The sequence below is a fragment of the Cyclopterus lumpus genome, chromosome 22 (assembly GCF_009769545.1).
Source record: "Cyclopterus lumpus isolate fCycLum1 chromosome 22, fCycLum1.pri, whole genome shotgun sequence".
In the NCBI taxonomy this organism is placed as follows: domain Eukaryota; kingdom Metazoa; phylum Chordata; class Actinopteri; order Perciformes; family Cyclopteridae; genus Cyclopterus; species Cyclopterus lumpus.
Genome location: NC_046987.1, coordinates 9,220,982 through 9,248,847, shown reverse-complemented (window position 1 = coordinate 9,248,847; position 27,866 = coordinate 9,220,982). Strand labels below are relative to the sequence as shown.

Here is a 27,866-nt window from a genome sequence, read left to right as displayed (position 1 = left end):
GAGCTTTTACGTGCCAATAAAGGACGTGTGTGATTGGTTCATCGGTCCCGTCGCCGTTGCAGTTTTCCCGCACCAGTCTGTTGCAACACGTCGGGAGTTATTTGCAGAGAAAAAATGCCGAAACGAGCTTGTCCTTTTCCGGAAACCTTCTCCTCTCAATACAAAATACATGTCGGACAACAGGAGCTGAGTAATTATAGCGTGTTTGGGAACAAATACCGGGAAGAAATATACGGTAAGTGGATGTTAGCGGGTTTATCGCTGCGTTGCGCTGTTAGCTCATGCTAGCGTCGCCGTTGTGCAAATTGAGTTGTTTGCGTAGCAGAAATCACGTAGTTTTATGCAACTATAAAACAGTCGCGTTGCTCACTTTTTGTGCATTGGTTCATGTTCCTATGACTACTGAACGTGTAACTACATGTCATGTGACTGCATTAGTTGGGCCTGTTGACATTAAACACATTACGTTGTGGCGGATGCTAAATAAGATGGCCATAGTTTGGCTACTGCCAGCTGACCTCTGAACGACCACAATACAGTCACACTCGTAAACATCAGCTTCTTGGGAGCCCCGGAGATCAGCGGAGTCAATCACGTGTCATTTCACTTAAGAATGGGTCTTTTTTTTTTTTTTTCACAGCAAAGACAAAAAACTTGCTCTTCAACGGTGCTAAGGTTGTGATGGGCACAGTATGGACTGGAGAGGAGAGGTCCGCTGGCCAAGTGGAGACTCCTGCATGCAGCCAGTCACTGCTCAGAGGACAGACACTGATCGCACATGACGGGAGACTGACGCGAGCCAACGCTGCACAAGGTGAGCCCAAACGGACGGGCAGGTAAATGACGACACTGAAGGATTAGCGTGACAAATCTATCCTGTGTCAAATGACAGGAGCTTATCATGTTTCTCAAAGACCACAGATCCAGTCTATGACGGACAATAGTAGTAGGAAAAACATGGGATTGATCTTAATAAAATACTGTTATTGGAAGGTTATCAGTGATCCCTTCCTTGAGCAATTTAAATGTATGTGATGGGTACAACATCCAGTTCTTTTTATGTGTAAATAAAAAATGTAAGAGTAATTGTACACAAAGTTGGTGCAAGATCATCAGAAAACTGACATTGAAGAGAACCTCCACGTTTACTCCATGTCACTAAAGTTAAATGATGACGTTTCAAACCTTCAGGTTACAATAAAAAAAAATATGGTCAACATTCAACTGAAGCTAATATAAGAAAATACAAGAGGCTATCTTACAGTATTTTTAGTTCAAAAGTCCAAACTATTACTATCCTTCCAACACAATTCCAGCATATATGTTTTTTTCTAATACTAAAGAAACTGTAAACAAACTTGATTTGGATCTCTTCAAATGCATGTGGTCACATATCCTCATTTTTACTGGGTCACATGTTTCTGATTCATAATAATCATTGGGTACTGAGGGCCACAAAGCACATGGTTTTTATTTCATTTGAAAACTGGACCAAAGAAGGATCACTTCTTTAAATGTGCAAGAAGTAAATTGACTAGAGGCCAAAAGTTCATGGTTAATTCAGTTCATGCTTTTCACCAGCAGATGTCAGGACTGTCTCGAATTTTGATGCTCAGTTTGTTTGTTTTTTCTTGTGTCAAATGCTCATCCAGTGGGCTGTATGTGTGCTTTGATTATAGGTTCACCAGTGGCTCTTACATGCTGCTGTGTGTGTCAGAAAAGCCAGGGGTCCAGGACACCATGCTCCCAATGTGATCGCCTAGCCTGTCCCTCCTGCACACGACAGTGTTCCTGCTGTTCTAGCCACTGCTGCTCTGTCTGCACCATCATAGAGTAAGTCCAAACCTGATTCATATCCCCTGTTTCCCAAAGGACTTTGATGTATGAATGTACAGACATATTTACAAGTGTTCAATATCAGCCATAGTTGGGGTTAAAAAGCAGTCTCTGTACTCATACAGTTTATGGCATATTGTGTTTTCTTTGTCAAATTAGTATAGAATTTCTTTTTTTTTAAACTAGACTTCTTTACATTTTCACCCTTTTTCCACAGTTGCATTTGTGTTATGACTGCAGAACTGAAAGGATGTGTGCATCAATGTCACTGGACCAAAACAGTCCTGTAAATATATTGTATTTGACAAAATGAAAATGAGATTCTTAAATAACTCTTAGACTACAAACACCATCACCCAACTGAGCCCTGATCCTCGTTGGATTCTAATCAGCTTTGGCCAGTAAGAGCAGAGCTCTTCAAGGTGATTTGCTGGGTGTTAAGACATCAAAAAGCAACAGGGGCGGAAAGGAAACCAGCTGCTTATTCATCTTTTGGGTATGAAGAAACAAACTGCACTTTTACAGCCACCTTAGAAGCCAACATGGTGAGTTTGCAGATTTGATGCTTAAAAGAACTCAAAGGACTTTTGGTGGGCAAGAGCTATTTTAGCAAATCTGTTAAAGAACATTTTATATTCGTCACGTCGTTGCTTTAAATGTAAGCTTAAAGTTTTCCATTGGTGCAATAGTTGCCTTGCTTATCACGCTTTGCGGCTGTGGAGGAGGTCTGCCGTTAGTCAGAGTTGGTGGTTCAACATCCGGGTCCTTTCCACCATATGCCTTCAATTTGATAATTGAAACTGGACCTCACAATGAGCGTGAATGATGAGAAAGATGTGAGTCTTTGACACAAGTGTTCACCATTCTAATGTAATATTTTCTGTGTTCCAGTTACAGCGGGCAATACGATGAAGTACTGTGCTGCAGTTGCTCGACGTGAAGGAAGACTGACTGAGATCAGGAGTTTGTTATGTAGTGGCCTCACATAATAATTCTAAGACTGCATTTTATACCCATTTTTGTTTTTTTTTGTCGTCCAAATGTTTTCTTCTGTATATTGCATTCCTAAAGTAACTGAAATAAACTTTAACACTTTTGTATACAGTTGCATGTTTTGATCCATGGTCTCTTCAGTGCATCTCTAATACAGTCACAGTATATGAATAATGCAGGAATCAAAATTGGATGTCTGAACAAAAATCATCCAATTAACTAAAAGGTTATCCAACCGTCTTCATGTGCTGTAGATGCATCAGCAGGTGGCAGCACACTTCAAGGACTGCTGAGGGACGAGGTCCTTTCAGGCGGGGCCATGGTAATCCACAAACTATGCTTCCTCGCTGGATGAACACATCCATCTCTGTATGCTAAAGAAGCACATTTTCAGCCTTTTAGTTGACGTTTTGTCTTGGCAATGAAAATGGAATTCCAGCCGTCTGGACTGACCTTGAGGACCTGCTATCAAATATATTTAAAACAAGAAGACCCAAAGGTTGCATGCAACCGGGGCTTTGCGGCAGACTGTTTGGCTGCAATTATCCCTCTTGGACATGACCTTGATGTGCAGTCATCACTTTCTCTTGGCTGAGGCTCGTCACTGATGATGACTGGTTTCAGGGTCAGGTATTCTAACTGAGTAATTGTTCTTGGTGGCAGAAGTCCTGAACACTGCCTTTTTATAGTAATCAATCACGTGAGATGGTGTTGGATATTGGCTTGGATGAGTTCACTTCCTGGAGCTCATTGCAAGTGTGCCTCGGAGCTCAGCAGGCCAGTTGTGGCTCCAGTCTTTGGGGAGCTCTGCAGTTGGTGTTGGAGGGCACCGCTTGATTTCCGGCTGAACGAACAGACAGCTGCTGGCAGGCAAGGCGTCAAGTTGTCTGCACATTTCTTGATAAGGCTTTAATAAACTCTGAGGTGGACATAAAACACTTATACAGAAGACTATATGATTGTATTGATAAAAAAACAGTCAATAAAAAAAAAAAAAAAACTAAATGTCCATAACTCTAAAGCTAGAGGAACTGTTTTGAGCCAATTAATAGTAATTTTATGTGAAACTATTAGTCAACTGGCAAAATTAAGGTTTTGAGTAAAGTAATTTCTCAAGATGTTTTAAATGTCCTGCTTCTTACATGTAAGAATTTAACTTTTTATTTAAAATGTAAAGCACAACTTTTTCAACAGTCGCATATTTATTGTATGTTGAAATAACTAATGATAGTCTCCAAAGTTCTCTGTATGTCATGTAGTAGTAAAGTACTTTTGAGTGGTCAGAAGACTAGAAAAGCGCTATACAAGTCTATTTACCATCTAGTGTTTCGCTTCACGGACCTAATGCGTTTTTGAACATTTTGTCCGTGGACACCTTTTGTTTCGGTTACAAAAGAGAAAAGAAACTCTGTCACCTCTATTCTCGCCTCCAATGTCAGGACGAGCATCCCCCTGTTCCTTTTTAACCTGGAAGATGAGTTTGTCTTAACCAGCAGAGTTAGGAATAATGATTCAAAGTGACCCAAAAGTATCCAGCTCTGTCAAAGTCGCTTCATTGTCCAGTTGTTTGAGCCAATTTCCCGTGATGCATAAAACCTCATTTTAGTAGGTTTAGCAACCTAGAAGAAAGGAAGTCATGTAATGCAGTGCGAGGGCAGTGTGTTGTCAAAGAACACAATCTCACTATTCCCTCAGCTATTGTCTCAATAAGAACATTGGTGATATCGGTCTCTCCTGTGATGTATCTCTCCCAAATCTGAAAAATGATGAGTAAAAACAAACTCCTTTCACCTGATTATTACAGTTTGGGCACTACTCGTCGGTCCAAGACATGAACTATATTCATTTTTAGTGTATTAGAGAGAAGGGTCCTTTCCCCGCGGCTCTCTGGTAACTCCATAATGATGTTTTTATGTACCTTCAAGTGCAGCTGTCAAGGTTTTCAGCCCATCCCCATCTGTGACATTCAAAGAAGAAAGAAAAAAAGGTCACGGTGTGGCCCCCTCCCTCCATCCCTCCACGAATCCTCCTCATCTCCTCCCTGGTGCATGTATGGACTGGGTGTCTGCAAGGAGAAGGGGGCCACATAATCACCCACGGCGCTCCAGACAGGACCAACTGCAGTCGGCCAGCGGGAGCACGTGGCTTTGTCTTTCTCCCATTCTTGTGGGGACCAGCTGTGGTCTGAGTGTGGCGAGCGTCAAGCCCAGTGATGCTGCTGCTATAAATATGCGTCAGCGAGTGTGAGTAAGTGACAGCTGTACAGTGGACCAAGGACACACTGTCTTGGCACTGTCAGGGCGAGCCACTCCAAAAAAGGCAAACCCAGTGTGAGAGCACTAGTTGATATGTATTTATGCACTTGTAGCAATTTATGTGTGGTATATAAACAGTTCAGATTGTAGCTTTAGATAGTAGTGAAGAGCCTAAATGCTGCTTCAAATGTGGCAATAATGGTCACAGCAGGCTATTATATTATTAATTGGGAATTACATTATTATTCTGAAAGTCAAAAGAATTGCTCCTCTAAAATTAAGTGGATGTTAACCATATGCATGTGTGTTCATACAAAGAAAGAAAAAGAAAACAACCCACGTGTGTGTGTGTGTGTGTGTACACAAGCGCATGTGTAACTGTGTTTGTGTGCCCTTTTCAAGTGTGACCACCTGTCTTTTGTTAATAAATAAATAAATAAAAACAGGCCACACCAGCTGTCTCTGGCAGTCCGTCCCTTCAGAGGTCAAGGGCTCCCACCGCTGGCCTTGGTGGTGGACACTTACAACTTTCCCCTCAACTTCTCTCAAGTACCTCTGAACACACGCACACACAAACACACGCACACACACGCAACCTCTCACAGCCAAATGAGCTGGTCTTTGAGTCTTGGAGAGGAATGTTTTATTACACCATCGAGTTGTATTGCACATATCCCAGCTCGTCACCCTGCAGCTAAGCCCTATCACATGGCCCCTACTTTCCATGTGAAGGTTTGGGTCCATAAGAAAAGCACACACACCAGGCCGTCTAAGTCCTCGGCCCCGTTAGGCAGATGTGAGATGTTGTTGCCAGCGAGCGCTCCGAGGCCTGCTGCTGTGGATGTTTACAGTGCGAGGTGGCCACAGCGTTGCAGTGGGCCCTTATTTACTGTGAGCTGGCTGGGGCTGTTCAGGTTGTTTATGAATGATCTTGGGAGGACATTGTTTTCTTTATGTTGGAGCTGCCTGGCTAGCGCCGCTGTGTCGTCTGTTTGTGCATAAAGTATGTGCTGGGGAGCTGGGCCAGACAATAGCCTGGCTGAGCTACTACCCACGAACACAATAGAGTGGTGGGATAAGGCCGCGGTTTGGGGGCCGCAATTTTGGGGTCTGTGGGGGTGGAGGTAGGATAGATGGGGGCAGGGGCAGTTGGATGCGGCCCTTGTCTGTATGGCGTTCCCAGAATGGGCGAGCGGGGATTGGGGGGAGGGCGGTGGGAACCCGAGCACATCCCCATTGGGATCACGTAGCAGAGCAGCTGGATTTCTTTCATGGTGCAGCAGGGAAATAATTAAAAGTTCTCGCCATTGTAAATGTCCAGTGAATTGGCATGAAATTCTCAAGCTGACACATGTTTGGTTAGTTAGTTTATTTATAAATAGTGTGAGCTTGTGAGTGTGTGAGTGTGTGTGTGTGTGTGTTGCAGATATAATCCAGTTTTAGTAATAATTACGGGACAAAGTCAACAAGCTTTGTTATCCACTGTGTATCTCTTCTGGAGAGTATTGGCAACAGGTCAGGGACAATGGGAGCCCATCTTGAAATTGCTCCGTCCTTGAGCTGAGTTTATGGTTTCAGAGGGAAAGGGCCTGTAAGACCAGCAGTATTATCACTTTCTGTTGTCTCTGTACACATTGCAGTGCAGCCCACACATTTGCTATCTGGCTGATTGTTGCCGGTGCATGTCAGACGAGGGCTCTTCTACAAGGTTCTTTTGTTGTGTTTACTTTGACTTAAAAAAAATGTAATTCAAAGCTCATCTTCTGCCATTTTTTCTGAAATTGATACATGTGAAAACTGTCGTGTGACTGCACAGAAAAGTATAGTAAATGAATAAAATCCACACAAAGAGAGAAAGTTGTTCCATTTAATTCTATGCATATTCTTAAGAAAGACCTAAATCAAGATTGTCACATTTCCACAGCACACGCACACAAGCACACTCCGAAAGCGCAAACAAAGAAAATGCACAGACAGTTATAGATCAAAAGTAAATTGCCTCAATATCTAAGCAATGTCAATTCTGCATAAAGATTGTCCTCTAATCTCTACACCACTAACACTGAAGCAATTGATTACTATAAAATATACCTTTATTAATAAAAAAAATTATATTAAATTCTAATGGCACTTCTACAAATTCTATTAAAAAGATTTTTTGTTCAACGTTGAGAAGCTTTTTTTTTTTTTTTTGCTTTTTTTACCAAATTAAAAATGAAACAGTAACATGTTGCACAAGAAGCAAATGCAATAATAAATATTTCTCATGATTATAAACCATTTCACAGTTGTAACCTGCAGAGGACAAAATTCCAGTATCAGTGAAGTCGTTTTTTCTTTTTTTAGACTTAAAGATCATACAGCATGAGTTAGGCAACATAGCCCTCAATCGAGAGTAGATAGTAGTCAACAATCAAAATCTCAGTGTTTCACATTAAACAGTGACATTAACTGAAGGAACAGTAGTTCCCAGTAGTATTGGCAACTAAAAAACAAATCACAAAAAATGCTTGTCTTCAGTTTAACGCGTCAAAAACAGAATATGTCCACATAAACAGAAATGGTCAAAGTAATCTCAAATGTAATCTCTTGCAAAGCAGCAAAAATAAATGGACTTGAAACGTTTATTTTGTCAGGATTTTCGACATGATGAAAAAACAGGAACAACAGTTGTGAATCACTTCAGTGGGCTACAGTCGCTGTGATGTGAACTTTACCGCCGCAGTCAAGGGCAAACACGCACAGCATAGAAAACGGGCTCCTCCAGATGCAACGCCTATTCGTGTGTCTACAAGGCACGTTCGGTGATCATTCTGGAGGTATAAATAAAGACTGCAAACAATAAAAAGAAACAAATCTTCACATAGTTAGTTTTTTCTTATTCTTCTATACACATGTACATGAGAGAATCAAGCAATTTAATTTGCACCACATAAGAAACGTACCTTAGAAACAGTGACACAATCTACATTCCCGTGTTCTGAATTAAATAAACGTTATGAACACTACGCGACAGCTATGTCTCTGAAATTCTTCCAAGTGATTAAACTCTCAGGGCATGCGAACGGCAGGAAGGCTTGTGCAAGTTTATAGGGAGCCAAATCACATTTCTTGTAAAACGACACACAAGCCTCATTCATTCATCGCTGACTTTGGGTCAGGGAGTAGGATGAAAAAAAGATTGCGGTAATTCTGAGAGAAATGCTTCGAATCGTACTTGACTTAAGGTCCTCCGTCAGAAATGCTGACAAACCATTGCAAATGCTGAGAATTCATTTCTGCTTCCTGAAAGAAGTCTTGGTGATTAACATGAGGGAAAACAAAAAGAGAAACACCTTCAGGTGCACTAAATCTGAAATGGATACCCAACACCTACATTTGACCTGTATCGTCACAGTTGCCAGACAGCCACCAACTGTTTTTCTAGATCTAGTAACTTGGAAAACAATACTGTGATACTTCTGATATTGTCTTGATGGATGTGCAATCAAATCACCGTGGCATCTCCATATAGAGGAACAATGAAGCATTTATCTACTGCATGTTGGGGAAGGGGGCGTGGGGGGGCGTGGGGGGGGGGGGGGGGGGGGGGGGCTGTTCCTGGATGCCTCCAAACAATACACCTGTTTACGGTGTCCTTGGTCTCCCTTTGCTAAATACATTTCTCACATTCCAATGGCTCCATTCAAGACTGAAAAGTGCAACGAGAGGCTAGCGCTGCCGTTCCTGCCCACAGCTAGCAGAGACATGGACATGATCCCTTGAGAACTACCTGGGATCATGGGGGGTGGGGTGTGTGTGTGTGTGTGGGGGGGGGGGGGGGCGCGCAACAATGCCTGTATTGTCTCCTTTTTTATAGGTAGCCGCTAGCCAATGCCCCACCAGTGTGGATGTGCTTGTGAACAACCGTTTCCTGTGGCAGACCAGCAGTCTGAGCGGCATTAACTGTTGGGATTTGTAGCGAGTCCAATCAAGTCTTGAAAATGGAGACGGAACCAAACTCCCTGGGGAAGACGTGACACTTTAAGAGACTGCAGCCTTAATAAGACACCCGGCTCTCTCTGCCTTACATGTGTTGTAACAACAAAACAGTTTGATAAATAGAATATATATTTACATTAAATATACATATAGTAAGAAATAGCAGCCTAGACAATAGTGTTGAAACTATATGCATGCTAAAAACAAGTGCTTCTCTATGTTCCATGTGACACATCTTGAACGCTCCGCAGTGATTTCTACACGGCATAATAAAATACAATTACAGTAACTCGATTTGCACAGAGAAATGAACAGACAGCCCCAATACCAGTTAATGAGTACCAAGATCGCTAGGCAAGACGCAACGGCTTTCAAGCTTATAGAAACAAGTAGTACACCTACAGTAAATCCTCAAGTCAAACTAATAAATACATTCTGATCAAGTCTTCTCAGGACAGATTAGACGAGTATTAGGAACTATTAGTGCGACACCCTCTGCTAAGAATCCGGAGAGCATCCATTGTGAACAGGCAGACACAATCCATTTCCTGCCCAATGATTCTTTCCAGGACCGCATCACTAAAGGCTCCAGCTTCATCAGTAGTAATGTTACACACATACAGTAAGAAGATAGGAGGATGTGACGAGGGTAATTCAAAAGAAAGAAAAAAGTCAGTAGATTCAGCTGAATGGCACGTGGAACACAGCTTTGATGACCAACAAAGTACTGAATAATATCCACCTGTCCCTCCCTACTGAGGGCTGTTCCCTCAACACATGTCACGTGTACCCTTTATGCCATACCAGGAAATAACAATGTAATTTACTGGCAACCATTTGCTTTTAACCCAAACGAGTAAATAAACATTAATTGACGAGACCTTGAATGGACGTACTTTAATGACATTCTTGTAAATTATTCAATTAAAGACACTCGTGGATTCCAGAGTAGATAATTACCTTGTTACCACCTGGTATGTGGAGTTTAATCCAGATTATTTTAAAGTTCTGAAAACTCACTCATTTGTTACAAGAAGGCATAGTAATAACTCATTATTGTTTAAGTAAGTACACTCTGAAGTGTTCTGAATTTAAGTAGGCACCAGTGTTACAGGCATTTAGCTTTACTAGTCTCCAGCCCTCCTATGATTACATAATTTCTTTATTTTAAATAGCAAATTAGAAGGCCATGCCATCGAAATGTGCTCACTCACATTAACAACTAAAGAGCTGGTAACTCAACCCCAGGCTAAAAAAGAAATATGGTGATATGATGGGCTGCTTGCCTTTTGTTATAAACATAAATCTGTACCCAACTTCATTTCAACCAAATAAAAATTCTACTTCCATGAAAGAAAATTGTTATACTTCCAGTAGTCAAACTTCATTAGTTTTGCTGCCTTATGATAGTTTACTTGTTAAGGACTAGATGAATACCAAAAAATAAATAATAATTATAATAATAATAATAATAATGTAGGAGTTTAAAAAAAAAATCATATATTGCTACTTACGGACGGTTCTGATCTCCCATGTGCACAAATAAAAATCTCACTCACATCTTACGATTGTATTAACATATAGCATTAGCCAATTTGCCCCTTGGGTATGAACATTTTCTTTCAGCAAATATACTCTTCAAAATAAATTCAACAGATTGACACAAGACAGAAACAAAGTGCATCATCTGATTTGTTCACCTTTGTTGTCACAGATCCAGCTTGGGTTTCACAGCACCCGTGTTTATCCACCTTTGACTTTTTGCCTCTGACCATCACAAATGCCTGTGACACAGTCCAGCACAGAGAACAGTTCCAGTTTTAACGTTGCTACAACTTTAACTTGAGAAAAATGCCACATGGGGTAGAATCCAAAAGAGATGCGTCTCCAACAAACTGCCAACATGTGTGTACTAATGTGGAAAGTGTTCAGTAGTAGTATTCAGTGTATGAAAAGACATTCGGTCTTATGTCATGGCACTGGTGAGAGGCGATTTATCCAATGGCGAGAGTCTTGACAAGGCCACAGTGAAACTTCCTGATGTGGCGGTAGAGGTCCCCAGACTGGGTGAAGCGCCGCTCGCACCACTTACAGGCGTGAGGCTTCTCACGTGTGTGGACTACAGCGTGCCGACTCAAGTTATGAGAGTACTGGAAGCTCTTGCCACACTGGCCACAGGTGTATGGCTTCTCGCCAGAGTGTGTGCGCTCATGGCGCTTAAGCGTGTACATGCAGGAGAAGGTCTTGTTGCACTGCATGCAGGTGGGGACCGAGCCGTCGGGGGACAGCTTGGAGCGAGCGCCGTCCTTCTCGCGGAAGTGGGAGCTGAGATGCAGTTGCAGCACATGAGGGCTGGGGAAGACTTTGCTGCAGAGGGGGCACACGCACACCTGTTGCCCCGGGGGCAGGAGCACCCCGCTGGAGGTGGAGATGTCTGAGGAGGCCAAGTCGTCCTCCTCCTCCTCTTCACTGTCCCCCAGCAGCCTACCCCTCCTCTCCTCTACCTCCCTGCCCGGGGCGCCCTCCCTCCCTCTGCAGGCCTCCCCCTCCTCGTCCATCAGGTCCTCCTCCTGGGAGAGCAGGGCGGCTGTGGAGCCGTTGTTGCCTGGGAAGAGGGCAGCGAACCCTGTCACCACTGAGCTCCTGGCACTATTCCCAAAGCGCTGGCTCTCAGGGCTCATCGGCTCACTGTCCTCCTGCTCTGACAGCAAGTCGTGTTCGTCTTTAACAAGTGGCTCAGTGCCCTGCTGCTGGCTGTCGAGGGCCAGCTGTCCCGAGACGTAGGAGGGGTGTAAGGGATCTCTGCTAGACAGAGGCTTGAAAGACAAATCCAGTGCACAGTCCATGTCATCTGAAGCCCGGGACCTCTGGGACAGCGATACGGTGGAACTACTGACATCAGCTTTTGTTTTTCCAGCTGTTTGGACGCAGGGCTCGGCCTCTGCTGACAAACAATTGACACCTACAAGGTCCGGGGACCTGCCGGAGTGACCGTTTGCCTTCTGCCTGCTCCGTGCAGACCTATCACAATCTGTGACAGCCAGCCTGACTTCGCTCTTGTCCATGTCAAACTCCTCTGCCGGGGGGGCCCTGTGAAGCCCCTGAGACTGTGTCTGGGGCTGTCGCCGGATGAGCTGCTTACTGTGCAGCTTGCCTTCAGAGGAATTTTGCCTGTCCAGACAGCTGAGTCCCAAACCCTCAGTCTTCTTTTCATCCAGAGACGAGAGTTCCTTATCTTTAAGCTTCCCTTTACACACTTTCACTATATCATACATGTGGAGGTAACTGGCTGCCGCCAGGACATCCTCCACCGGGAGAGAGCTGAATTCCAACTTCCCCTCATACATAAATTCAAGGAGCAGACTGAAAGCCGGGGCTGTCACAATGTCACTGTTGAGATGCACAACATCCCTTTTGTCCAGCTGGTCTCTGTAGAAGAGATGGAAGTACATGCTGCAGGAGGCCAGCACGGCTCTGTGCGCTTTGAATCGAGCCTCCCCAACAAGAACAGTGCAGTCACAGAGGAAACCTTGGTGACGCTGCTGACTCAGACACTGCAGCAACTGGCGGCTATGGTCTGGGAACTCCATTCTTCCTTCATAACCTGATGAAAAACAGGAAAAACAGGATACTGGATAAACGCAATGAAACCATTTAGAGGGCACCACGGAGCTGCCATCACCTCTCAGACACGATGTAGCCAAAAGCAGAGAAAGTGTGAGGAATAACTTCAGCCAAATGATTTTTTAAAGTATGATAGAACACAATAAACCTGCAGTGTTTTAAAATACAGGTCCACAGAAGCATTTACAGTTGAACACCACTTTATTCACAAAGATAGAAGTCACCGAAAAGATCTGCATCAATAACTTGATAACTTGTCCAACTTGAGAACAGAAATACATTCTTTCCAGTGGTGCAGGACACGCTACGCTGCGCTCACCCACCCATGTATCGCGGAGTAAACGGATCCACTCTCCAGATTAACCGAAAGGAGTCCGGTTTGTAGTAGTCAGCTTAGTCCTCGAGCTACCAAAATGTGTACACAACACAAAAAAAACTAAAAAAAGTGGCGCACCGGTGCGTTTCCGATCGCACACTAAACAGCGGTGTTTACAGAACAAGCAGACGGGACCGCGAGCACTCGTCCATCGGTGGAAAGGAGGCTACCGGTGGGGGGGGGGGGGGGGGGGGGGGGGGGGAATAAGACCAGTGCAGAGTGAGTAAACTGCTGCTCTGTTTGCTAATTACACTGCAAGCTGTGGAGTCAGCTGCTCTGACATCACCGCAATGGAAACGTTACCTCCAGCTGTGCTCCCCTTTATGCCATATGTTAACTCTGGGCGACGCAGCCCAAACTACACGCACAACTTGTAAAAAAAAACACTAAAAAAACAAGAATAAAGTGGATTAATAAGTGTCACAGGATTACATTGATAACTTTTTCTATTTATCGGCTAATTTATCACCAAAAGAAAAACTGCAGCCGACACCCGCGGTAGATAATAAAAAACGCTTACGCACTCATCGGACACACGCGCACAACTGTTAAATATTTGTTTAAAACGGGGGTTCATCCAAGACCGAACCGGCAGATTATAAAAAAAAAAAAAAGAAAAACGAAAAGTGAATTAGATATTAAAGTTTGATGCCGCCGAATAATAATTGTGCGCGCAGGCGTTATATTTTAATAGGAGAAAGACAAGTGTCGAGGATACAGGAGAGCCAAGGGCGCTGTAAACTGAGCTCCATGTCCGTGTTGGGAAACGCATTGCTAGGAGCCTTTTAAACAGCAGAGGAACTCTGCTGCGCTGAACGAAGCGGCGAGGGACACTCTTTAACTTTGGCTTTCTCCGTTTCAGAGCACAAAAACACTGTACTTACATTTATTTCCGCCCGGTCCGTCGTGTTCTTTCCTAGAAGCCCCGGCGTCCTTTCATGATGTGCAGCCAGATGTTCGCTTCTCCTTGTCGTTTCTTGAGCTTCAGTCCGACCCTGGCAAGGCAGGCTGCACTCAGCGCTGCTGTGTGTCAAGCAGGTTGATAATGGCACAAGTCTCGCGATATCGCGCGGCCACAATAAGTTCTGTACTACTCCGTGAATTCACACAGCGGCAGCAAGTAGCGGAGTACACTGGGAACATCAATTGGCTTGTCTTATTTAAACACCTGTCCCATGAACAGTTCAGTGGAATAAATCCGGAAGCATATATATTTACATTGTGGATTCAAATCTGTATATATATATATCTATATATATATAGATATATATATATAGATATCTCTCTCTCTCTCTCTCTCTCTCTCTCTCTCTCTCTCTCTCTCTCTCTCTCTCTCTCTCTCTCTCTCTCTAATATATATTATATATATATCTATATATATATATATATATATATAGAGATGTGTGTATGTGTGTATATACTATATATATATTTATATATATATATATATAATATATATATATATATATATATATATAATATATATATGAATCAATAATTAAAATGTGTAAGCTTAAAATGAGATTGTATGCTTATGTTTGCTGTGGATGAAAAAAAGAAGCTGGAATCTGTGAAAGCAAACTGATAGAGAGAATTATGCTTTGTTAATTTGGAGGGTCAGTGGACTATTGGGAACTTTATAAGAGCCGCTCTCGCTAATCCTGGGTTGTGGAATTCCCTGGCACCACATCACCAAGCGCCTTTGTTTTCTGAGACCACACCATGGTCTTGGCTGTGACTTATTTAGCCTTAATTGTCTCAAGACAGGAATGATACAAATTTATGTGGACCACATTTAAAAAAATAGTCACGGGGTGGAGTATCAGGCTCTATAAAAAAAACAGTCTCCTGAGTCTGTTCTGTAATTGTTAAAGCCAGAGATGGTGGCACAGTGGAGACACAGGGGCTCGAGGTTGCAGCTGCTCATCTCGTGCCCCCCCCCCACCCTCCTCCTGTCCCTCGCTGTGCTCCCCCCAACTGCTTTTGGTCACCTTTGCCCTGTGTTCCAGCTGCCGTTGTGTTTTGAAAGGGCCATTTGCAGCTCCTCACAGCCCTTCTGACACAGAGGGGAATGAGCAATGTGACGGGAGGCGGCAGCCACTGGTCGGAAGGGGCCACCGGATAGATTCTTATCCACTTACCGCTTTATTCCATTTTTAGTTTGGCCGTTACTCTTACAGAGGGTGGATATCTGCACTCTGGTCATGTCCAGATGATCATAAATGAGACAGTGTCATGCTCTCTAAATAAAAACTCTCTTTATTTGGTCTAAAAGAGTATTTTCTGTTGCAAACAAAATGATGAATACATTCTGAGTTTTGACAAAACACCAGTAAGATAAATGTTTGCACTGAAGCATCAGATGAGTGTGCCACATGAAAAAACCAATTGCCATTCAGCACACACACTCACACACACACACACACATGCACACGCACACACGCACACACACACACACACATACACACGCACACACACACACACACACACACCACCCATGCAGGAGCAGCGATGTGGATAAGAATAGGAGCAGTGGCCCTGTGTTTCCCTGGCAAACGTAGGCACCTAGTAGAGGAGGGGTGTGTGTTCACAAGGCAAGACAAAGCAGTGGTTGTGCCTGGGGACCGTGGCCTCAGAGAGAGAGGCTCGGCACGTTGAAGGTTCTCACACACAGAAAAAGATAGAGACAGAGAGACAGAGAGGGAGAGAGAATGAGAGTGGGAAAGTGGGGGAGCGGGGAGAGAGAGAGATCGAGAGAGAGAGAGAACACTTCCTGGAGGTTCATTCTTCCTCTCTGCAATCATCAATGGCATTCTCCCCCTGACCCACTCCTCTCTCAGACAAACAAAGGACCCCGCATTCCAGTGTAGCCTGACCGGCCAACCAGCCAGCCATCCAGCCACAGTCGAACCACATCCACTCCCCACTGCGAAGTCTCACCATAGTGCTGGGCTTGAGTTGTGTTTTAGATGTCTGTCTGAGGATGCTTCTAATGCATCCTTATGCGTCGACAATCATCTTAAACAGCTCAACATACAACTCATCATTGTTATTATCCGCTAAGTCATAATATTCTACACTGTCTGACTGCATTGTGTTGTTTTTCAGCTGCACCATTCTAACATTTGGAAACCTCCTTGATATCGTGGAAGGAAAGTTTGCGATTTTGAACAATATTTGGCATGAGGTTTTAATGACTTCTTCAACAAGATAGGTTGAATGATCACAACAGCTGTTATTCCAGTTGAATACAATGAATATCCCTTAATATTTGTTCTTGTGATTTGTTTTTGTGTTTTACACGCTTTTACACAAATATACAGTCTTGTAGGGCAACAGTTTTGTATTCACTGTTGCACATTGCATTTATGCCACAGATATGAGCTGTTGGACCTAACAAAGTAACATTACTTGCACATTTTAATAGATTAAAAAAAATATGTAAACACAAACTAATTAAAATTCTATATTTAGGGTCTAAATTTAGCACATGTTGTACAGATTGTAAATATATTCATTTGAGTTGATGTTAGGGTTTTCTGCAAGCAAGCTGCATGGTAAATCCATCATACAATGCAAATAATTCTCTGTGCATTCAATCTTTGAATCTTGAATCTTTGGCACTGGAGGCAAAACTGGATAACAGGTGGACAGAACATCTAGGAAAATAATGTGACAGTTGTAGCAACATTGCACTGCTGTTGCCGGGAGATGTCGTATCGGTCAGACCCCCCACCACTTCCTCCCTATTATGGCCCTCCTGCCCTTCTGTGTCTAATTGTTGCTGCTGCATGTTATCTGCTCTCCTTCTACAGCCCATTAAGTTATGTGCTGTTTGTTATACTCTCTGAACAGATACTCCAAGCTGACGAGAAAAGAGATCAGATGAGTCTCTGACAGGAAAGACATTATTAACTCACATTGACTCTTTGATCTTGCTACTTTGGCTTTAAACCTGCAAAACAACCGGGTAGGCGGAGGAGGAGGAGGAGGAGGAGGAGGAGGAGGAGGAGGAGGAGGAGGAGGAGGAGAGGAAGGAGGGCACCACTGAATAACAGCAGCAGAAAATATGGGATACTCTAACTCAGCTCTGTTTGTATGACAGGAACATCTTGGCAAGGCTGACACATAGTAGCAGTGAGGAACACATGACAGTGTAAATGACAAAGAGGGGAAATGACAACAGAGGAGGATGAGAGACAGAGGACAGAGGCCAATACGTTTTTCATTACAGAGGGAACGGTGGCTGTTGTCCCTGCTATCCTGTGCTTGTGACATTATTTATCAGTTAATTACGCAACCTTTCAAAAGCATTGTCTTGCATTTTAATATCACACACATTTATAGTTCACTGCACTTGTGCCGGAGCTGATAAAGAAGACCATGTTTTGCATACAGATAAAAACATATTTAATGTGTCTTCATCAGAAATTGAACTGCAAAAATAGTCCAAATGTATGTAAAGAAATAAACTATGGAGAGAGGTCTTCTAAACATTCAAATGGGAATTTAAAGATACATTTGACAAAGTCATATGAGGGCTTCACTTGATACAGAGGATCCCTGACTTCTTTTGAGCGTAACTGAGCTGACTGGTCTGTACCTGTCCACCTGGTTTAACTATACCTCTCTGGAAGGCAGTACACAATAATGTGCTATAACAAGCAAGGGTATAATCTGATATAACCTCACATGTACATGTTTAATGCTTTTGCATTTTGGTTTGATGGTTCATCAGGACAAGTGCCATGATCTTTCAAATCTGTCCTGATGTTATCTGCATCTCCTGTTGACACAACTGATGCCATTCTTAAATAGTAAGCCAGAATAGAGTCTCAAAGATAAAATAAAGGCAAATCAAAGTCCACTTACAGTGGATAAAGCATCTATCATAAACATGACTCTGCAAGCTTAGTATTTGTTATGATTTCACTCCATCCGCTGATGAAGACCATGTGATGCAGTTGAAAGCTCCAGTAAAAACGTGTTCACATCTCAACCAGCATAGAGCCGATGTGCTGGAATGCTGAAATAAATAATGGCCGTGGAAGAGCATTCAGTAAGATGTATCCCTGGCCACAAAGTCTATCTAAAGGTTATATTGGAACCTGAACTTAAATGCACGGCTGACGGCCTTTTACTGGAAATGTCAATGGCCCTTTCCACCTCACAGCAACTCAGAGTGAAAGAATGTCTTCTTTAGCATGACGACTGTAATTTTATCCAATCAGGTGTCTCCAAAAATAAGTAATAAACCAACTTGATCCCTGCGACTTGAGTGCCGACAAGCAACAGAAGGACAGTAGCATCACACCCATGCCAACACTGCTTACAATTGTACCTATTTTTTTCCAGAGATTTTTAAATCAATTCATTTTTATGTCTGAAATGCTTTTAAGTACCAAAGCCAGGTCCTGTGGGAGCAGCTGTGTGTGTTGTCAAACTGCAAGAAAAAAAGCGTTGCTCTGAACAGCCTTCCTCCAGAAATCTGAGGAACCAATTGTACTTGTTATTTTTATTTTATTATTTTATTTTGTAAACATTTTTCTCTCAAAAAGTGGTTAGCCACACAAATACAGCTTTGAAAGCAGAAAAGCACAAAAATGACAGTCGGTACAGGGGCATTTACCAGACTATAGCCACTGTATAAATACCTCTCTTTTGCTGATGTTTTGCTGCTTGTAGTACTTTTACATCGCTGCTTTTACATGATCAAATAATACTTTTTATTATATTCTGTTGTAATATAGTTTTAAGGGGTATTAAACAACTGTCCACAGCCTCATGATGATTTGACATTGATTTTGATGAGCCACAATTGACTGCTTCCAGCTCCTCAAACGGCAATGTGAATATTTGAATATTTGCTGGTTTTCTTAGTCTTCTCTTGTATTATTAGGGTGAACTTTTTGTGGCCAATTTGGGCCATTGGAGATTGTGATGAGCATTTAGTCTATTTTACATAATTTTCTGACATGATAACGACCTAATGATTAATCAAGAAAGTAATCCAAAATTAATCACAACTTAAAAACATCAACAATCAACATTGTACAGCAGGTGGCAAAGTACAAACATTGAATCACTAATGAACAGCTGTACAAATTGTCTTGTACATTATCTCGTGCGATTGTTTCAGGAAGTGAAAAACAGATATGCCTCATTGTATTGAAGATCCCCTGGAAATCTTACAGGGGCCTCTTTAGAACCCCGGACCCTATTTTTTAAACAACGCCACAGATAATACTCCGCAGAGTTCAGCAAGGCCACGCAGCCCCGAATAAGCCCCTGTAGAAACATTGCAGTTTTGTTCAATGGGACGGCTGACAGCCTACCACTCCTCCTATGAGTGGGACACATAAAGGGTCGGCTCTAGGACCCGGGAGAGCAGGCTGCCACACAGGCATTGCAGACAGCGCGTTTGGGAGGTGTAGTGGAAGAAAGGCAAAGAAACGGAGTAAATGAGAGCACTTTTGTCCAGATTGTTGAAGGACTTATCAACTTAATATACCGCCGAAACAGCTCACTATTATGAGACGGACACATTGTTGAATTCCTGTCCAGGTAAATGTCCGCGTTTCCTTCGCATGGTTAACTACAAGAGATCGACAGCTAGACAGGGTAGGTCCCCATTGTACTTACATGGGATGCGGTTATTCTCACCCAAGCTGCCCTGCTAGGCCCCATATCCTTTCTATCGCTACATGCAAACCTGAAATGAGGTACTTTCCTGACTTCACTACGCTGTTGAAGTTATGTAGCTGTAAAGTCAAGGGCGTGTAAACGTCTTAGCATATAATGCGTTGTTATTTTTCTACAAACAGCGAGGTTGTCTTCAGTTAACCATTATTTGTTGGACAATTACCACTTTTGAGACACAGCCCTCAGGCAAAAATATCTGCAGTCATGTTACTTTAAACGGTTCACCTCTACGAGAAAGTTGTTTTCGCTGGTACTTTATGGCCCAGGAGGCAAATGAAAACAAATGAGCTCAACAAGAGAGTAGCTCATTCATTGTTATGAACCACCACTGCGTTTGTTTACTTGTTTGAGTGAGAAATGTACGGCCAGACCATAATTGCACAGTTACTTGTTAGCTTTGCTAGCTTGTTGCTGTTCTGTTGTACCATTGGTGCATTCACGTCCAGGGATACAACGTCGTACATCTTTGTTGTGAATAGATGCTACCTTGTAGTGGTTCTCAATATTGGTCCCTTTACGTCCACAGTTAGCTCACCCGGGAACAGGAAAGGTATAATGGAGTGATATTCATATTTTCCTCCCTTGTAATCAGTATAATTGCAAAATGCATGTGGGTAGTTGTTTTTGGTGTTTTACTGTCTCCACTGTTGACATCCCATCTACAATGATGACAGTCATGTATTTCTTCACTAAATCACTGTTTACTACAGAAATCTAGTCAAGAAGTTTTATTTTTGAAGCGTCTGTGATATGCAGCAAAACGTTACTGATGTGATGGGAGTCAAAATGATTGTTTTTCAGCCAGACATCTGAGCAGCACCATTTTACTGGTCATGGAAGACGCAAAGCTTAAATGTCCAACTTGAGATTGAGATAAACTTCACTCAAACTATGTTACTGTCATTTTGCCTCCCAGAGGTCACTTGTGTGTATGGTCTGAGCACATTGTCCCCTGGCTAAGACTGTCTGTCCAGTGTGTCTATGCAGGGGTACTTGGGATGTGACTGGGGAAGACGCAACAAGTGGACGCAATGATGCAGCCAGTGGCTCTCCCTGTTCCATTTGGAAAATACCAGTTACATCCCACCCAATCCCCTCGCAGCCCCGTTGAAGCAAATGTGCCACCAGTTGCATGCAGAATCTGGGGAATGCTCCTTGAAATTGTGCCCTTGTACACAGGCAAACTTATTGTGTGCCACAGGAGTTTAGATGTATTATCTCTGAGAAGGATACGCTTCTAATGATGGTAACCAACCATCAGCATCACATGACGGCTTTCTGTGTCACAAACTGAGAACACTGTTGCCTAACATACTTTTCTTCTTCATTCGTCTTGTTTACTGGTTACTCACATTAACAGCCAGGTTATTTGGTTTGCAACAAACCAAATATACCAGGACATTTCTTTTGAAGGATAAAAAAAGGTTGTTGCATTTGGTATATATTTGAATAAATTCATCTTATTGGTCCATTATTAATGTAGTTCATCTATTGCCTCAGCAGCATGAAAATACATTTTCTACATGAGTCATAAAGGGGCTGCTGTTTATGTCATCTATGAAGCTTTCAAGATTACAGTAGCTGTGGTTTGGTATTCAGCTTCACCTACCCACTATTCTTATCATTAGTGATGTGTTTTCAGAGAACTTGATTGAGGAACTTGGCAATGTGAAGTAGATCGTACTGGTTTCATTATGGCATTGAACAAAAAAAAAAGTGTCGCTTCAGGAGCTGTTTTCCAGCAGCGGGTGAGCATATTCGATGTTCTCATTTTGTTGTTTCATTTGAAATATTTGAGTGTAATGTTCTAACATTGTAAACGTAAATCAGCTGCTGATGCTCTTGTTTACCCAAGCTGCAGCAGTAGAAAATAGAGCAAAAACAGATTTGTATCGATCTGTGATGAAGGAAGTAGCGTGGCGGTGATGTTGGCCTAATGTTCGGCTTCCTGCCGTAAACACACGGGACTGTCCTCTGTGGCCCAGTGAGAGACTCGGTGTGTGGCATCTTTGCTGCATGAGAATGATTTGCATTGAATGGGATGGCCCCTAGTGCCAGAGCCAAAAAGATGAATGATTGAAAGCTGCACTGACAGCAGGGCAGGCAGGCGGTGGCCCAGAGGCCGGAGGACCATGTGACCCACTGTCAGGGTACTGGGTTCATTCAGTGGCTGCTAGCTGCAGCGCTGGCAGCAGCCCAGCTTTTCCACACAGGCCGCAATAGCAACAGGTCGCTCCCATTAAAACAGCAGCGCTCTGTTGTGGCTCCAGAGCCGGTCTTGTGCATGTTTTGCTTTTTTGGCTGTGGTGTGTGCGCACAAGTTTGTTTGTGTGATGTATCCCAATGTGTACATAATGTGTGCGTGCCTGTGTCACAGAGTACACACTAAGATGCCGGAGAGATCCAACGGTTTGTGTGATTCCAAGTTTGAATAGCACTTAGTGTGCTTTTTCAAATCCCGCTCCAAGATCCTCCCAACATTGACTGTGTGACACAAGCACCACAACCCCAGTGCAATAAACACAAACACTGAGCAAAAATAAACTGTGCTTTCACAAACTCACTTTGGCTCATTGATGGAAGCGAGCCGAATGGGCAGTAAAAGGCGTGTTGATCGCACATTCAGATGTATTCAAGCCTGGGGCTGTACTGATATGACTCAAAGTCTGTCAATAGTCACATCCACTTCCTGTTGTTGTCCTCACCAGTAAGCTAGATGAGGCCACTCAAACAGAACTCTCTTTTGATGGCCTTACTGAGCAGCAGCAGGCAAATTGAATTCAGTTGATGGTCAGAGATTGCCTGGTGCAGTATGTGACATTTGTGTGAACAAGCATGGTAATTGATCATTCTTTTGTTACTGGCCTGTGTTCAAAGCAGTTTTTATGTAATAAAAAGAAGTACTGAATGAATCAAAAGGTCACGTGTTTGGTTAAGATGGCCTGCAGGTTTTTTCATACGATGTTGATGAATAACCGATAAGTCTGTGATTATAATTCATTTCCTTTTATCAGAAAACACAAATTCAGTTTATTTTATACAGTCTTCTCCTGTTTTCTATCATGCATGGTGAGATCATTGTTGTATCTTTTATATTTGACCCATATTTAGTTTTTAAGCTCCACCTGTTTACTTATACATCTTTCTGAAGACCGTTACATATTTTACAACTGGTGTCACATTTTTCTATGTAAAAGTTGACAGCAGTTTCATGTGTGAATATAATATAATATAATATAATTTGTAAACATCAGCCTGGCAGTTTGTCTTGCCAGGACCTAGTAACATTTTTGTAATGCTTCCACAACTGGTCAGGTGTGAAGACAAACACATACAGTGCACCTTCACCTCACAACCTCACCTCGAGGCCCATTTAGTAGCTGTTCCAGAGCTTTTGATTATATCACATTAACTTCATTAGCAGACAAAGTGTGCTATAGTATTCATGCAACTGTGGGGGGAAATCCATTTTTGTAGTAAATCTTTACAACTGTTTAATTAGTTTAGGCAGCCTGTGTCAGAATTGCTCTTCTGGTATTGAGTAGAAAAAAAACCACCAGGAATGGTAGCATGTGAACAGCATGACCTTTTCCAATAGGGGGAGACTTTATTGTGAACGCCAAAACCACGGCCATACATAGATATTTGAATCTTGCAATGTTGCAGGTTCCCTATGAAAGGGACTACGCTGTGGTTTGAGCACAACCTCAGCTAACTGGGCCATAACAAACTACGGTCCTCTCGATTCCACTGCCTCTCCTCTATTATGTTGACCTGAGGGTTAATATTCAGACGTGGAAAACTCTTTTACCTCAATATGGGGCTAATTTTTCTTTTTATTTAACTAATAGGTAACCACCATTGAGAAGGGCAGCTGTAAACCCCAGAATCTCGTCTCCAGGCTCTTGCACAGGGCTGAGTGAAGGAAAACTGTGTCTCTCCCTGCGGGAAACCTGGATCCTCCACCCTGCCCACCAGCATGACCAATGTGGTGATTGTCAAGGAGGGATGGCTGCATAAAAGAGGTAAATGCAAATATAAAGTGTGTACTTTATAGTTTGATTCTATTTGTAAAGAGTTTAATTTTTTATTCAGATAGTTTCAAATGCAACTCCACAGATTGCACTGCATGGTTTCTTTTGTGTTTTCTTTTGCAACTGTAGTTCATCACCTCATGTACTAGAAACCCCAATTGTGCAAAGTTGCCTGTTAACCAAGCTGTCAAAGAAAGAATATGCAAATATTTCCAAATCCCTTGTTGATGCATGAATATACCTTTTTAAACTGCAAAATAAGTACTTTGTTTCATGGATACATGCACATGGCAGTTTTTATGTACTCATAACTACATTGCGTTTTGGGGCATAAATGGTGTATGCTTTACAGTTGTTTATTTTTACTTGAATGGTTCAAGTATTTCCCGAATCCACATTATCTTCATTCCTGAGGTACTTGGATTAGCAAGACTTTACTATGGTGCACTATTGACAGATTGTTAATGCTGCAGAATTGCCTGAACAGAATGACATATATGCAGGGTGATTGATCACGGCATTTAAACAGGATTTACGCAAGATCTAATGTAAAGAGCCATGCAGTTGCAGAGTCCCTGGTGGGCCCCATTTAGCTGCTCTGACAGTGCTATGTGGCGTGGCATGGCTCTGTGTTGGGTGTGAGTCCTGTTGTTTGGATGAAGAAGCATTCCTCACATATCTGCTGGCTTTGAGCAGCTTTATGTGTGCATAATAACTCTGCCTTCAAACTGCAGCTGTCTTAAGGAGCCCACTCTACAACCACCTACACCTCCAGGGGCAAAATAGGATAAGGAACTTCTCCAAAACCATTGAAGGCTCCTAGGCTCAGTGCCAAGGAATGAGGCTTTTAATGGAAAAGAGGAAAGACTGTCTCAGTGGATAAGGTGGTGGGAGCAGGTCACAAGGAGAGTTCCTGGGAGTCTTGGGTGGGGGGGTGGATAGTGTGCCGCTCTAGTGTGCCCATTCCCCCTCAAGGCTTGGGCTAGGAGCATAACATGCTGTTGTTTTAGGAAAGAATTGGTTCGGCTCAATTGGTCTCAGGCAGACACACCCTGGTCCTTCATTGAGTAAAAGGATAAAACGTTGCATGCTATTAGTGTTCCATTTGCAGATGCTCTGTTGAGTAGTTGGGAAGTAGATGACAATAATATAGTTATATCCAAGCCACAAAAAAGGATTTCCTACAGCTCTTTATAATATTTGATAAAGCAAAATGTATATATAATTACGTAGCTTTCTGACATGCGTCGGAGGCTTCAGGGGAAAACTGCGTATTTGTGTCTCCTTGAGGGGAAAAAACAAGACTGTACTTTCTTTGGCATGACAGCCAAAAGTCAGAAGTGTCCTTCATTCTGTAAATCAGTATACTCAGTTATTTCCTTGTGTTAGTTCCTTTCTCTGTATATTGTTTGTGCCACAAAACTGTCGTAGTCATTTATTTTCATAACTTCTCCAGTACTGACGAGTACTAATGGAGAGCAAGTGTAAAATGTAACTGGAAGAGTAGTCAAATAGTGACTAGTAGAGTAACGTGTGGCAGGAGACACACACAGAGTTATAGCATTGAACCACACACACACACACACACACACGCACACACACTAAACAAACAACCCTTCAGGAATAGTGAGTTGGCATGCTGTCACAGCCCAGCAGCTGTGCCCTGTGAAATGTCAACCAGAGCCTCTGTGTTTTGATTGGAGAGCGTCCACCTGCCTCCTTGACAGGAAGGCTTTTAGTGTCGCGTCACTGTCATGCAGTCTTTGCCCCAGAGCCACTGCACAGAAGGTGAACCTGTCGTAGCCCTGTCTTGCTGTCCATCACCTCAGCCAGGAAGCCCCCGCTCAACCACCATCATCCCATGTTGCACCTTGAGTGTAGCTTTATTGTGTGGTGGCGCCACCCAAGTGACTCACATCTCCATGTGGGCGTAATAATAAATGGCTTATACTGCTTCCAAGTGCGTTGAGCATGCTCATTACTCCCATGTGTGCACTCAAAACAACAATTTAATGTTTTACAAAAGATAGCCCTCCATATTTCCATCAACATTGTGTGTGTGTTCCATGGACACCAGCTACATTCATATTGGACTCGGCAAAAGAAGGTACGGTTAAAATGTGGCCTTTTCCTCCGATATTGCCCATTTAATGGTGCTACATGGTGAATGGATTTAATAATGGGTCAGTTACATGCACAGCAGCTTGGACAGCTCCTGTGCACATCTATGTCACTCACTCCGATTATTCATGTTCAGCATGCATGTGTAAACTCTGTTGAGGCTCCTAAATGAAAGTAGAGCAGGCATTGTGCTCAGTGAAATGATCTCATTCTGAAGGACACACCTTCAGACTTTCTCCCTAAGCCTTGTGCTGCAGTAATGTGTCTGGATCGGTGACACTGCCTCGGATGTGTTGTTGTGACTGTTATCTCGGCTGTCTGTTTTGGAAGGACAGTTTTGGAATGCAAGACAAAGCAGCCGAGTAGGACGGGAGTAATTTGTACGTGCGTCTGGACATACAAATGTTTGAGTGTGTGGACAGTGTGAAGCATATTTATTTAAAAGTTACACTGCCAGCAGGACGTTACCCAGTGCCCTTATGCACAGACTGCATCACAAGTACAGGCTTGCTAAAACACTGTAACTTTGTTACTATTATAACCAGTTGTTATGCGTCCCCAAATGGTACTTCCCTTTTAGATCCTTCACAGAGTGCACCCACACACTTTGAATGTGCCTACGGCCTCTAGTGGCCACAGAGACCGAGCAGCATGTTATTCCTTTTTGCAAGTGTGTTTTTCCAAAGTTTCCATCAAAGCCAGAGCATCATCAGACATCAAAGAGGCAGATTGTGGGTTCCCTAGTTTCCAGGGAAGTGCTGCGGCCAAGAACCCAGTCAAGCTCAACAGAACAGGGCTCGCTTGTCCTCCCTTCTTCCCTGGCCCTTGTTTGTTTGACTCATTTGCTCCCTGACAAGTATAAAGAGTCGGCCCCTTCGTTAGGCTAACGAAGGCCGCAACAACTGTTGGATTTGGGTATCACGCTCAGCTGGCTCCGACTCATGAGGAGGGGTGGGGTGAGAGAGGGAGGAAAGACAGAGGGCACAACAGTAGAGATAGCGAGGGAAACATAAAGAGAGAGTGAGACAGAAGTTGAGCAGCGTTATTTGTGATGTTCCCAGAACATTGCTCAGTGACCCAGTCGGCCTCAGGAGAGTGGATGGATGTTGTGTGCGACATGCCACACAGACCCTCTCGTGGTTCGGAGCTCATCAGCTGATTGGGTCCTTTGCTGGTCATGCGGCTGAAGGGCGGCCATGAGCTGCTCCTCTCTGCGAGACCTTGTTGGTGGTCCAGGAAATTGCATGAGACGCAGAGTGGGAATGAAAAGCGGAGAGACATAGGGAAAAACGTATGCATGGGTTTTGTGAAACACCAGACACAGTGGTAAGGGTCCAAACCTTTTTATTTTTTCTTCATCTTTTGCATATCTGTTTGATGCATCTGGTGAACAGGCGTCTAATTCAGCCAGCATTTTTTTTTTTTTTTTTACAATTAATTCTTTCTCTACATTTGTGATCTCAGTAAGGGAATGTGGTTCTCCCTGCACAGCTAAATGCTCTTCAAAGGAGCAGGCCCACCTGATTAAGAATGTCTCATGATGCTGCAATGCTGACTGGCTGCCAGGTCTGCTGCTCCTACACATCCCCTCATTATGGCTGTCATGGGCCACACACTGCTGCAACACACACACACAAACGCACACCATAAGTACTGCAGAACTGGAGCAATTTGCAAATATACGCCTATGCTATGAGGCTTTTACACATAACAAACAAGTCTCGAGTGTACATAAAGTTATTAAGTCTTTTTTAAGTGGTTTCCAAAATCTTTATCTTGAAGCTTGTGGATAATATGTCATGGTAATAAAGTTACCTTAATTAGAAGTTATGCAATGCTCTACTACTTACTTAAGTAATGTAATTTGATTATTTATATAGTTTAAAGTTATATACATAATTAAACTTATTGTGTATCTCCATTTGTTCAGTACAAATTAAAGAG

The 27,866-nt window shown here is 42.9% G+C and overlaps 3 protein-coding genes across 4 annotated transcripts in view; 2 read left to right on the top strand and 1 right to left on the bottom strand.

The window, feature by feature from the left end:
- The first annotated feature begins 46 nt into the window (after nucleotides 1-46).
- Nucleotides 47-2,943, top strand: siva1 (SIVA1, apoptosis-inducing factor). The gene is made up of 4 exons (XM_034525485.1): nucleotides 47-235; nucleotides 641-814; nucleotides 1,680-1,833; nucleotides 2,728-2,943. The coding sequence occupies exons 1-4, from the start codon at nucleotides 115-117 to the stop codon at nucleotides 2,774-2,776; spliced, it is 498 nt and encodes a 165-aa protein (XP_034381376.1). The 5' UTR covers nucleotides 47-114; the 3' UTR covers nucleotides 2,777-2,943.
- A 7,008-nt stretch (nucleotides 2,944-9,951) lies between these two features.
- Nucleotides 9,952-14,089, bottom strand: zbtb42 (zinc finger and BTB domain containing 42). The gene is made up of 2 exons (XM_034563426.1): nucleotides 13,950-14,089; nucleotides 9,952-12,669 (listed from the first exon to the last, which is right to left on the bottom strand). Exon 2 carries the CDS (start codon nucleotides 12,653-12,655, stop codon nucleotides 11,060-11,062), a length of 1,596 nt encoding a protein of 531 aa, XP_034419317.1. The 5' UTR covers nucleotides 12,656-12,669; nucleotides 13,950-14,089; the 3' UTR covers nucleotides 9,952-11,059.
- A 5,337-nt stretch (nucleotides 14,090-19,426) lies between these two features.
- The window catches only part of akt1 (v-akt murine thymoma viral oncogene homolog 1), a 28,414-nt gene continuing 19,974 nt past the window's right edge, over nucleotides 19,427-27,866 (top strand). Inside the window, exons 1-2 of one of the 2 annotated variants that reach the window (XM_034563242.1) lie at nucleotides 19,427-19,686; nucleotides 23,619-23,792. Coding sequence is in view for 1 of the 2 variants with exons in the window: in XM_034563243.1 (XP_034419134.1) it covers nucleotides 23,747-23,792 (46 nt within the window). In the remaining variant the exon portion in view is untranslated. The remainder of the gene's footprint in view (nucleotides 19,687-23,618; nucleotides 23,793-27,866) is intronic. The other variant, XM_034563243.1, reaches the window with a different exon arrangement.

What these genes read in the sequence shown, in the direction of transcription:
- siva1 (XM_034525485.1), top strand. Translation starts at nt 115, where the DNA reads ATGCCGAAACGAGCTTGTCCTTTTCCGGAAACCTTCTCCTCTCAATAC. An exon ending in ATACCGGGAAGAAATATACG is followed by an intron (nt 236 to 640) that starts GTAAGTGGATGT and finishes TTTTTTTCACAG; the next exon opens with CAAAGACAAAAAACTTGCTC. An exon ending in TCTGTCTGCACCATCATAGA is followed by an intron (nt 1,834 to 2,727) that starts GTAAGTCCAAAC and finishes TCTGTGTTCCAG; the next exon opens with TTACAGCGGGCAATACGATG.
- zbtb42 (XM_034563426.1), bottom strand. Translation starts at nt 12,655, where the DNA reads ATGGAGTTCCCAGACCATAGCCGCCAGTTGCTGCAGTGTCTGAGTCAG.